This window comes from Protobothrops mucrosquamatus, unplaced genomic scaffold (assembly GCF_001527695.2).
Source record: "Protobothrops mucrosquamatus isolate PMUCROS unplaced genomic scaffold, P.Mucros_1.0 scaffold3585, whole genome shotgun sequence".
NCBI classification, from domain to species: Eukaryota; Metazoa; Chordata; class Lepidosauria; order Squamata; family Viperidae; genus Protobothrops; species Protobothrops mucrosquamatus.
The window spans coordinates 23,493-36,319 of record NW_015389550.1 but is presented as its reverse complement, the minus strand read 5'-3'; the positions used below and the strand labels follow the sequence as shown (position 1 = coordinate 36,319).

The 12,827-nt window shown below is 35.1% G+C and overlaps 1 protein-coding gene across 1 annotated transcript in view; it reads left to right on the top strand.

Moving 5' to 3' along the window:
- NUDCD1 (NudC domain containing 1) overlaps positions 1 to 7,679 on the top strand; it is a 30,371-nt gene extending 22,692 nt beyond the window's left edge. The window contains exons 9-10 of the mRNA XM_015827270.1: positions 5,174 to 5,330; positions 6,828 to 7,679. Coding sequence (XP_015682756.1) covers positions 5,174 to 5,330; positions 6,828 to 7,120 — 450 coding nt within the window. The 3' untranslated portion in view covers positions 7,121 to 7,679. The remainder of the gene's footprint in view (positions 1 to 5,173; positions 5,331 to 6,827) is intronic.
- Positions 7,680 to 12,827: the final 5,148 nt, after the last annotated feature.

Below are 12,827 nucleotides of genomic sequence, written 5' to 3'. Positions count from 1 at the left end.
AAAAAATTGAGGATTTAAAAAAACAAAAAAAACAAATGAAATTTATAAACTAGTAAGCAACATTAGAGATTGTCAGAACCATTCCAAACAGTCCCATTATGTGTTCAGCAAAACATAACACTTCTAGCATCTTGCTTTTCACAAAAAATATACATGCTCACTTACAGTATATTGCATCCTCAAATGATTCGTGAAAATATTGCAATACTGAAAATCTCATTTTCACAACAGCTGTTGAAATAATATAAGCTTGTTGTTGTTTTTTCTGAATCCTGAAGTTGAATTAAGTTCTTTTTTGACAATGAGTAGACTAGAAGCACTTCATTATAATTATCAGACATTTAAGCTGCTGTGAATACTAGTTTGTTGAAACAAAAACATAGTGCAATTACGTATTTGTTGGTAAAATTGATACCACATTGTTTCATTGTTGGTTTTTGTTCTTTAATATCCCAAAGGAATGAATTTGTAAGCCATCATCTATAGTCTCATTAGGAACAATAAAGTTTTGTGCAAGAGACTTGGTGACAAGAATACTGTGTAAATACAGCAAGCCTAACGTAGCATCATGTTTCATATTGTCTTTTTTTCTTCCGTTCAGTTGTGTTGACTAGGGGTCAACATAATAGCAGTGTTCCAATATCTAAGGGGCTGCCACAAAGAAGAAGGGGGGTCAACCTATTCTCCAAAGGGTCTGAAGGCAGGACAAGAAGCAGTGGATGGAAATAAATCAAAGTGAGAACTAACCTACAATGAAGGAGAAATTTCCTGACAGTTAGAGCAACTAATTGCTTGCCTCCAGATGTTGTGGGTGCTCCATCAGTGCAGGTTTTTAAGAAGAGATTGGACAAGTATTTGTCTGAAATGATATAGGGTTTCCTGCTTGAGCAGGGGATTAGACTAGAAGACCTTCAAGATCCCTCCCAACTCTCTTATTCTGTTTCTGGTGTCAATGATTACCTGGGCAAGCTCTGCAGTTTTCTTGGCATGGTTCTTCCGAAGTGGCTTGTCATTGTCTCTTTCTTATAGCTGAGAGAGTGTGATTAGCCCAAGATCAACCATATGGCCTTGTGCCTTAGGTGGGACAAGAACATCTCCCAGTTTCTATCTAGCCCAGGGGTAGGCAACCTTGGCTCTTTTATGACTCGTGGACTTCAACTCCCAGAATTCCTGAGCCAGCATGGCTGGCTCAGGAATTCTGGGAGTTGAAGTCCACGAGTCATAAAAGAGCCAAGGTTGCCTACCCCTGATCTAGCCAGATACCTTAACCATTATACTAAACTTGCTCTCAAGCCAGTTTGCCTTTCTATGGGTAGCTCCAGTTGCAGTAGTTAGGCAAATCTCACACAGTTGTTGGAAGCGTCACCATGTGATTGCCCTATGTGACCTTTTTTTTTTTTTAGCTTTAATGCAACTTTTATTCAATTGCTTTTGTTACTAGGGTAGAAAAAAAGTATGATATTTAAAATTATACCTTGGTGTAGTGAACCACATTAAATTGCAGTGATATTTATTTTGTTTATCACTTAATTATTCAGCCATGTAAGCTGACCTTTTGCATATTGTCATGTGGATTTTATTTGTCAGAACAAAATGGAATTTGTAATATATATATATAATTACTACCTTATCTGTTCTTTTTTGAAAAAGTTAAAAGAATTTTCAGATGGAAAGGACATTTTACATTTGCATTAAATTTTTCATTCCGATAACATGGAAATTCTCTTCTGTCTGGAGATTCTTTGTTGTTGATTTACTTCATGTGGATAAGACTATAATTACAAACTGTACAGCGTTTTAAAAAGGACACAGGAGATACTTGAGAAATTATAGACCAATCAGCTTAACATATTCCTGACAAATTGATAGAAATGAGGAACAAGGAAACAGTATTTAAGCATATAGAAGAACAAACCTTATCAAGAGGAAAGCAGCATAAGTACTACTCAGTTAAATTCTGCTACACCAAACTTTTAGAGTACTTTGAGAGTGTTGAGAACCACATAAATGTTGGCGCTATCTCTGAATTTTTAAACAGTCATTGATAAGTTTCTCATCAAAGATTCCGGCTGGTGCTTGAGAAAGAGGTTGGGAAGTAGGGAGTGGAAGGAGGAAGGTGGAGTGGTTGAGAGTTTAGTGGGAGGAAGGTGGTATGTGAAAGAGGGGGAAGCGGAGAGGGGGCAGCCGGGATCATCCGTAAAGTATCTTTTCTTTTGTGTACTGATATTCTGTATTTATATGCATCAAGTTTATGTTTATATTTTGTTATACTTGAAAATAATAAAAATTCTTTTTTTTAAAAAAAAAAAGATTTTTGAATAGATTTGTTGGTCATGGGATAAGAGGACCTGTTCTTTTGGGAATTGATGATTGGGTCAACAAAACAAAGGAATAAATGGACATTTTTTTCTCAGTGGAAGAGAGTTAGAGGTAGAATTTTGCAAGACTATGAGTTCTAATGCCATGAAAGCCAGCTGAATGACTTTGGGCCAATTATTCTCTCTCAGCCCCAGAGAAAATAGGAAGAACAAGTGTTACGTATGTTCTCTGCCTTGTGTTATTGATAAAGTAATGAAGGCAGTATAAAAAATGATCTATGTTAGGTCCATTGCTTTTGAACTTGTTCATAAATAATCTGAATTTAGGATTAGCTAATAAGAAATCCAGGTATGTACTTTAGATAATGCTTTAAAAACTATTTAGGAAAGTTTTACCAAAAAAACCCTGATTGTGAACAGAGCTAAATGACTCAGTGCAAACTAGATGAATGTTTAGAAATGACAGATGCAGTTATTTAAATAGATATAAAGCGATACACATTGAGACAATCCTCCATCCTCCACCCACACATCTGATGAGACTGATGGGGTCTGGGGCATCTGTAATTAATCAGAAAGTGGTCTGGAAATCATGGTGAACACCTCACTGAAGATTTTGACAAAAATCTATTATAGGGATCACTAGAAAGGGGATTGAATTAAAAGCTAACATTTAATGCCTCTGTATAGTTCTGTGATGTGTCCACATTTGGAATACTGTCTACAGTATTTGTGGCATTTGTAAAAGTATATAGTAAAAGATGGAACAATGCAGAAGAAAACAATCAGAATTCTAAAAGGGTTTCATAAACCTTTCCTACAGGCAAAAAGGGGATCAAGCAATGTATGAAAAGTCAAGCACTCCTTGAAGAAAATGGCATCAGGATCAGAATTTATGTAGTGAGGCAGATTAATGAATGAGAATAGACAAAAGGGTCAAATCTGTTCTCCAACCAAGGAGAGAGAATGCATTATCACCTACATAGTAACTTGGATGGTCTTAAAATCAGATTGTATAAATGCATAGAGGACAGATCTATTAAGAGTTACTACATTGGAAAGCTTAATGTTACCTCTGTAATGGGGGTTCAGGATTCCAGATAGTAGCAGGAAATAATAGCAAGGATTGGGAGGGGGGGAGAGATGTCTGCACTGCCTGCTTGTCAGAACCCATAAACATTTGGCCACTGTGAGAATCAAAATGTTGAAGAAATATTGGTTTTGATCTAATCCAGTAAGGCTTTCTTACAGTCTTAACGTAAATATAAATATTGCTAATTTTTGATTGCCTATAAATAATTTAGCAGTTCAGAAGATGTAGAATATTATCTGTAAGCAGCTGTTATCTATTTTGCAGGTGCTAAAAACTATGAATTAAGAACTTCTAATTAAAGTTTCTATTTTTTAAAAAAAATCTGGAGCATGGTTTATCCTCTGCTAAGATATGTACCTTTTGATTTCGATTTATTTAAAACATTGGTATGAAACTATTGAACTCAGCAAAGCTAAATAAGTACCTAGGAGGTAATATGCTGTCCTTATAATGTGACAAACCATGTTTCAAAACTCCAATTTGTGTGAAATGGCCATAGAGTAACTATGAAAAAGATCCCATTTTCAATCCCTTGAGAGTTTTAAAACCAAAGTTGCATCCTTCTATGGTACAAAGAACTTTCCTGGGTTTCATATAGAACGAGAGCTTCAGCTGCAAGGACAAAAATGCCATGGAGTGTTTGTAATTGGCATCTTGCTACTCAGAGCATATTTACTGAGAGACCTAGGCATCTGTAGTAATGGGCAAAATTCATTGTAAAATTAAGTATTTCAGGAAAGATGATACTGGATTAAGAAGTTGATTAACTGTTCTTGATTACAAATTCTGAACCTTGGTTTTCAGCAATGAGGCAACTGTTTTTCTTACAAGTTACAATGAATGATGTTGAATGTGTAGCCTCTGGAGCTTTTTTGACCAGCTTATAACCTTTTCCATATGCAAAATAGAGTGATTTATTTATTTGGATTCCATTCAAAGTCTGAAAAAAAATAGTTATGTGTTTAAATTGGCATAAAAATAGTTGGGGTTTTTTGCTTCTGTTGGAAACAGCAGCTTTAATGGTTTGGCGTATCAACCATCCTAATTGTTATTGCTGTTTAAATGTATGCAGCAGACTTTTATTTTACAATGTGCTAATGTCATTTATAGGTCTGGGGGAAGACAGATAAAAGCTGCCTTTCTAAAGGAACATAGCCATTCCAAGGTTCATAGGCTTTAAATAGCAATCTTTATTCCAGCTTAAGTATAACCCACAGAATTCCACAACCTATATAGACATCCCACATAAAATTCTCACAATGATGCCTCCAAAAAGTTTTTCTTGGTATAAGTCTTTTGAAATATAAGACTGCACAGCAAGTAATAGTGAAAAACTTACTTTTGTTTAACTTGTACTGGTTTGGTTTTGTTTTGTTTTTTAAAAAAAACCTTGTTAATCATCCTGAATATTACTTATATTGGAAAAGGTTATAAAATGAATAAATTACTCTGTGTTTACCCAATAAGATTCATCACCAAATAAAGATCAGAATCTGTAGAGCCAGCATTAAAAACAGTATGCCATACTGAGTCAGGGAGCACAACTGAATAATATCAGTTTTATATAGTGTGTGCTGATCCTCCAATCCCCAAATCCTAATCCTTTAGAGCAGATCAGAACTGGACTGGAAAATGCAATATACAGAGATTTGGACCGCTCAACTATTTTTTTTTTTTACTGATATTGTTGTGTTCTGTGTAGTCAGTTAATACTTTCTGGAATCTTTGGAAATAAATAAGATTGCTTTTCCTAATCCTGCAGGTAAACCTTGGAAGCAATCAGTATCTTTTCTCAACAGTGGTAGATCCTAAGGAAATGCCGTGCTTCTCCTTACGCCATGATGTTGATGCTCTTCTCTGGCAGCCCCGCCCAGATCAGCAAGACAAGTGGGAGCACATTTCTACCTTCAATGCATTAGGTAAGGGAAGACTCTGATTGAACAATATTCTGAGGCGCTTTCCCACTTAGTTCAGTCATCTGTGTTCATATTGCAAAGTTTCCCATTAAAATTTGTTTGGTGCTGAGTCTTGGGAATCACTATCTCAGAAAATAGCAAACTTGTGATAAAAGAGATCAGTATAGCAATTGAAGTGTTGTCTCATCAAATCTATATTTTTCAGAATTAGAAACTAGCTTTAGAGAAGAAAACTTCTGAAGTGTTAGGGAGAATATAAAGAGAATACATTTGTTCATTGCTACAAGTGTGGGCCATCTCCATATCCAGTTGAGGATAAAAGCCCAAATTAAATGAAATCTTCCTGAAGAAACTTACCTGGTGTTTCCAAAATCTTTATGCTGAGTTAACTTCAACAGATTCTAGTCAGCAAAAGTTATTTGTGATAGTTATAGCATCCTGGCAAACAGCCATTTATACCAGAGAATCTGATATCCTCTAAAAGACAGCTTAAATTTTAGATGTTAATTCCACCTTCTCTCTGGTATGAAGTTTTTATTGTGTTTTTATTATTGCCTCTGTGTACATTTTCATTGACGCCCACATCTTTCAGTCATTTTAAATTGTGCTTTGCTTCTGCTATAAAATTCCTTGCATTATGTGTATGCATTGCAAAGAGAAATGGAAGCATTTATACCAATAAACAAACAAGTCTGGTCTGTAAAAGAAGAAAATTAATGTCTGTTGATATTGCCTGGAAAAGTGAAGATAGGAATCTGTCAGTGTATAGTTTCAAAGCTTAAAGATGCTATTTGGGGAAAAAACTAAAATGTCCAGGATTTTTGTTAAGTTGCAAATAGATAGAAAAAAATCTGCCCTTTTTGTTTTGGCTTTATCTTAAGAGTTTGATTAAAAACTAGCAACATTTTCCTCTTAGTTTATTAGTTTGTTGCAATATGGCATACAATGTAACACTTTGGTGATAATCTGTTCCAGTAATAGGTTCCAAGGAAAATATTGCTTCACTCTCCTCATGTATAATGAAAGATTAGAAATATCTTGCCAACTGCACAATTAAAGGGCTTAAATAGATGTGTCAAAGATAGTCCGTGTAATTCTTTAAGCTTTAGAAACTCAGTTTCATTTGATATTTACTTTGAATTAGAATGAGAGCAACATTTCATAGAGTTCAAATGCTGCACTGAAAAGCTCTGGAGAACCAATCCAGACACGGTGTTCCCCTGAAGTATTTTTCATGTGCTGTCCTCTTAGCATGTTTGCCATAGCTGTGTGTCTTTGTAGTTTCCCAAAACATCCCAAATCTATTCTATTAACAGTAGTCTAGCCCTGAGGATACAAAGCTGTGCACATTTATCCAGTTGAATCTCAGAGAAAAAGTTGTGCCCCATAACACATCTTATACTGCATAAAACAAGAGAGCATAAGGTCACACAATAACAACTGGTCTGTGAGATAAAAATAATAATAATTACTTGCTTTTGTTGGCTATGTGTGTTTCAGGTTATGTGCAGGCATCCAAGCAAGACAAGAAATTCATGGCTTCTGCACCAGACCACTCATATTCTGCCCTTTGTGAGTGCCTGCGAAGAGTGTTCATCTATCGCCAGCCAAGTCCTCTAACAACTGTTCTCTACAATCGAAAGGAAGGCAGACAAGTTAATCAGCTTGCTAAGCAGTTGGTAGCAACTCTGGAAACACATGATCCTTTTTTGGGTTTCCAAGCAACAAATGAGAGATTGTATGTTCTCACAACAAAAGCTCTATTTATAATAAAAGTAAGCAATGAGAATTAATCATGATCTCATAATGACAACATATATCATTGATCTCTCTGCATTCATAATGAGCTCCAGGTATGACTCCAAAATGTAGCACAAAAGTACAGAATACCAGTATCAACTATATTGCAAAGATGTAGTGCAATATAATGTGTACTGTCTCCTAAAGGATGACCAACATTGTTTTGTTGTATATTTAGGAGGAAAGAGTTGGAGACTTATTTTTTAATAAATGCATTATTATTTTCAAATTGCCTTAAAGCTTTTTATTGTAACTGTTTCTATTTGGCTTCCTGAATCAATTAAGACACTCTGAAAATGTAATTTGCAGCTAAGTAGATACATTTTTAGTTTTGTTTTGTTTGGATTGGATTTTTTAAAATTTACTTTAAATGTTTTCCCCAAATGCTTGCATTGGCTCATTGAACAAATTATACTAAATATGTACATCCACATTTCTTAAACATATTTTTAATTGAAGCTCAGCATTCTCATTATGTGCAAATGTGGTAATTGCAGTTGGATTGTATCTGGTTTCCGGAAGCAAATCCTCATCCACTTGAGAAATAAAGTAGAATTTTTTAAAAAGTGAAAAGGTTTCAGTGTTCTTTATCGTGACATTAAAAATAGATTTGAGAAAATGTAAAGATTTGTTAGAAATAGTCTTCTCTGAGCTGATACCATTTGAAAATACTGTGAGTTAAAATGGCTGTATGTAAGGTTTTACTAGGAGAAACAAACTTATTAAGACACATTAAAGATAATCTGGCTGGGAAAGTAGATTTTACCATGAGATAAACAGTCCTAGATAAAAGAACACATCATATTTTGTACAAGACTTACAGTTACTACAACATAACTGTGAAGCCAATAATTTTCAAAAATAATGTTTATGTGCCAGTTTAAAACAAAGCTTGCAGCAAAAATTATTACTCATTTTTCCAGACTGCCTTCTTATTATACACTAATAAGAGGAAAGCATAGCTAAGATATTTTAACTTTAAAAGGAGTTACAACATCAGCAAACCACATCTAGCCAGATTAACTGCTCTTTTCTAATACTTCTTTCCATATTTAAAATAGAATGGTGTGCTCAGTTAACCATAGTTTTATAGTATGTCTGAAGGAAATTAGTTATGACCATATATCTACAATGGTTTAATTTTACATCATGTACTGAACTGCATGTAGCACTAGCAAAACTAGGGAGGCATTCAGAGGGCTTTGGCTCTGAGTTTCAGTATTGCTTTTATTTTTCCTCCATTTATTTTAACTGCATGTGCTCTACAGCATTGCCAAGCTCATTCATTTAGATTTCTGATCAGCTGGCAATATTCTTAATATACTGTTCAGCTTCTCTTTTGTTACTTCCATTCCTTCCATTCTATTCCAGCTTGAACAAATTGTATCTTCTGAATGGTGTATTCTAGTCATGGAATTCGTCTCATTAGGTCCCAGTTTATTACTATTAAGTCATACGTAACTTCTTTGTGTAAGAATTTAAGCTATCTTCTGGCTTTATTGTCCATACTCTAATCATCACTACAGAGACCACAAAGGCTATGAATTTTATGACCCAATCCCAAAGGTGCTTTTTCAAAAGACAACTGGACTTTGTTTTTCCTTGAAGCACCTTTGGGGCAACTATTACCTAGATGGCTGAGAATCTCCACAGACATTTATATCCCAGTGTTCTTGATTTTTTATTAATCAATTCAACAGACTACTACAGCTACCTATTTCCTTCACCGCTACTTAAGAATGAATGGCTTTGTCCCACTCATCTATCCCTGAGTCTATTTAGAGTAGTCCTGATTAAGCTGAGTATATTTCAGCCAAGCACATTTTGCCTAGTCCTAGTGAAACGGAACATATCTTATGCCAGAATTCCATTACCCAGAAGCCAAAATCAGTCAATCCTCGTTGTATTCTTCCCTTTCAGATCAGATCAAAGGATAAATAAATGAGGCCACCTAAAACCATAAAACAACAATGTTTCCAGGACCATATTCATTTTTATTCTATGATTATCTAACGTGGAATGGAGTGCCTGATTTAGTTAATGTGCTATGCCAGCATTCAATAGTTCTCCGGTTAAAGCCTTCTCTTCTCCAACGGCCTTACATTTTTCCATGATGTGTAAAATCTCCCTCAAGCCAAGTTTGACTCCCAAGTACTTCCCGGACAATTCCATGTAGTTTCTTGGCAACAACACAGAAGTGGTTTGTCATTGTTTCCTTTTCAGGATGTGCGAAAAGATTTAATTTCACTGAAAAAATACTTTTTTTTATCCCAGATCTCTGAGATTCTTTGCTGATCTTCTATTAAAGCAATAATTAGGGTCAACATTGTTTAACAGCTGGGCCCCAAGTCAGCCAGATGCTATTGCTTGCTCTCCAAGCTGAGACAAAGCAGCGTTTTAAAGACTGTCCAGTGAATTATTAATGCTTTATAGCTATTACCACAAACTCTCTAAAAAAGAGCGGGAACTCAGAGTGCAACGGAGACTAAATTTTAAAGCACAATTGGCTTCAATTAAGCAGATTCTTTGCCGCTTTGTCTCATGTTTATTCAATCTATCACCCTTCATGTAATTTTGCTACTTGCAATCCAAATAATATTCCATTCAAATCAGAGGAATATTCTTGCCAAAGAAAATTTCCGAATGTATTAAAGAAATTATATGATGGTTTTCTGAAATATTTCTACAGGGGTAGTGCCTGGAGAAGCAAGAATAATCTCTGCCAATCCAAGCAGTATAAAAAAGGAATATAAATCATATATGTAATTTATATAAAATATTTAAGAGATGATACCAAAAGTGGGTTTCTTTTTGGCAGCTAAAGAATGGCAGGGTGCTTTTTGTCCATGGGCTCACAAACTGTGTGAATGAAAACAACTGATCTCCAAATGGCAAAACAACAAGAACAATCTGACTTCCTAATGCACCTAAATTCTGTTTAATTTAATTGGGATGACAAAAAAGGCAATATCCATTCAAATGTCTTTTTTGAAAAAGAATAAGTACCAACTATCATAAAGGATCTGTCATTCTTTTTGTTCAGTTTCTTGACTAAGTTTTATAACATTTGCAGGAAGCAGTGCTTTTCAAAGTGACTACCATTAGCTGTTCCTGCCACAACATATATCAAGATTATATGTATACGTATCAAGATGCTTCATCTGCCTTGTAGCTGCTAGATGTTCTTTCTTGTTCATGTCTAGTTTCAGGATATGGCGGAGGAGGCCCCAGAGACAATGCAAAGGCTCATAGCAGTTTTGCTTTGTTTTGAAGAACTGGGAGAAAATGTTTCATGAGTCACCTCTGAAGGGAAAGTATCTTTGCTAAAAGCATTCTTCAAGCACAGTATATTTTCAGAGTCTTTTTACAGCCCTAATTTACATGCATTCTGCTTATACTTTTTTACAGTCCTTGGCAAAATATGTATCAGTCTTGAACAAGGATGTTTCAGCAGTTCACATTTAATGGACAAACTTTATCCGGAAGTCGGCTGTCTTTTAGATTCATTGTGAAAGGTGTCACACTCAATTTATACAAAGTCTGCTTGTTTGGACTCTGCTCTTGGCAAGGCATAAACTCAGCCTCAGTGCTACTTCATACAGACTGCATGTCTATAGTTAAGGAGGGGGAGTAAAGGCCACAAAATGAGTAAAGTCATATCCTGTGGCTAAAACTTTACTCACAGATACAGAAGCTAAGACCAAAAGCACATCAAAATAGGCAAGAACATTTCATCAAATGAAATAAGAAGGCTGAAATAAAATGCAGTGTTCGATTTTTGCTTTTTTTCTGATATTTTTATGCATTGCTTTTCTTATAAACTTGCAGCTCAGCATTTTGAAAAATTGCAGACAGAAATTTCTAGAGGTGGGCTTGGAGGAGATACTGTATATGAAGGCGAAAGTCATGACAGAAAAACAAAAACAATGCAAAAAACTTGACAAATCTGGCAATTGAAGAATAACGTTTAACTGAAGTTTCAGTTGCAATATGCTTCCTCAACTGCTAATGAATGTTATTGTTTACTGGAGAAAGTGAAATGATTTTTTAAAGGTAAAGAAATGTTGCCATCCTTTGTATCTAGTAAAAAATTCAGACAGTTTTATTAGAGAGGAAACGAGCAACCGAGAATGAAATGACAACACATTCTGTACATCATCACCACTAAGTTGATTGTTTTTTTTTCCCCTTTTTTTCCCTTGGTTGTTTTCTTCCAGATGTTCCATTACCCAAACTAGGCAACATCAGGACCAAGTATCCTTCATTTCAACCCTGAGCTACAAATATTCTCCTTTATTAGTAATAAAGGCAGATAAAAATCTAATAAATACATGAAAAATAATGATGTGTATTCTATATTTCTTAAGACCTGAACCCATTAATTTTCCTAGATAGGTTATCCAAATTCATCATCTCACAATTAGGAACACATGTTGTTTATTATTTAGGAGAAAGAAATTACTGATCTTGGGCAGAGTCTTTTCAGATCTTAGATATCCCTATTGTATAGGGAAGATTCTAAAATTTACCACATGGGAGGCAGTAGTAGTAAAACAGGATGAGGAGAATGCATTTCCCCTAGATGTTGCTGAGATTCCATCATCACTCATTACTGATTATTCTAATGAAAGGGGGGCTGTCAAAACCCATAATTCATATATTGAGGACCAGTTTCTCCACTCTACTGAGTAAACAATTTTCATTTTACATCTGCTTTTAAAATTAAGCCAAGATTCACTGGTCCTTGAAAATGTGATGTAATAAGTAGTACTACTACTATTCTCTCTCTCTCTCTCTCTCTCTCTCTCTCTCTCTCTCTCTCTCTCTCTCTCTCTCTCTCTCTCTCTCTCTCTCTNTCTATCTATCTATCTATCTATCTATCTGATTGATTGATTTATATGAACACCCACCTTACATAAATGACTCTGAGCAGCTAATACAATACAAACATCAATACAATAGCAGGACGCAATGAATAAAACACATAAATCAAATAAAAAACAACTAAGCATAAAACATCCATAGTTGTTTAGGTTACCTGGGACTAATGAAAATGCATCATCCATTACTAATATGAAAAGGCACACAAGAAGTCAGTAAATAAAAATAATGAATTTGAAAGCAGGAACACCATGACTTCCATACTGGCGAGTAGGGAAACAAAGTGAATCACTATGGTAACAAGTGACTTCCAGAATTCAAAGGAAAACACTGTGGCAACTTCTAAAGGATGCATATCATCAGATTCTGTCTCTGGTTTAGGATATCAGCATACACAATACAAAATTATCACCAATGTCCAGCATGGAAACTGGAAAAACAAAGCTTCTATTCTTAACCGTGAGACTCATTCCCAAGATCAATTCAAAAGAAAGTTGTGTCACAAGTGTGTGAGAAAGAGGGAGGCAGTTATCAAGTAATCATCAGGAAGATATAACTTTAGTCTGATGGCCATTTCTTCCTGCTTAACAATCTCATTCCCTACTATCCATGTACTTAAATCTATATGCACTAACTGGGGTAGGTGGTGAAAAAATACATGGCTTTGTATTCTATATACCATATATACTTGTGGATAAATCCATTGGGTTTTTTAACCCAATTACCATGAAAAATGTGCCCCCCACAAATTATCCAAGCCATACATTTATGGTTAAAAATCCAAGGGTTGAATTATCCATGGATGAATTTTTACATGAA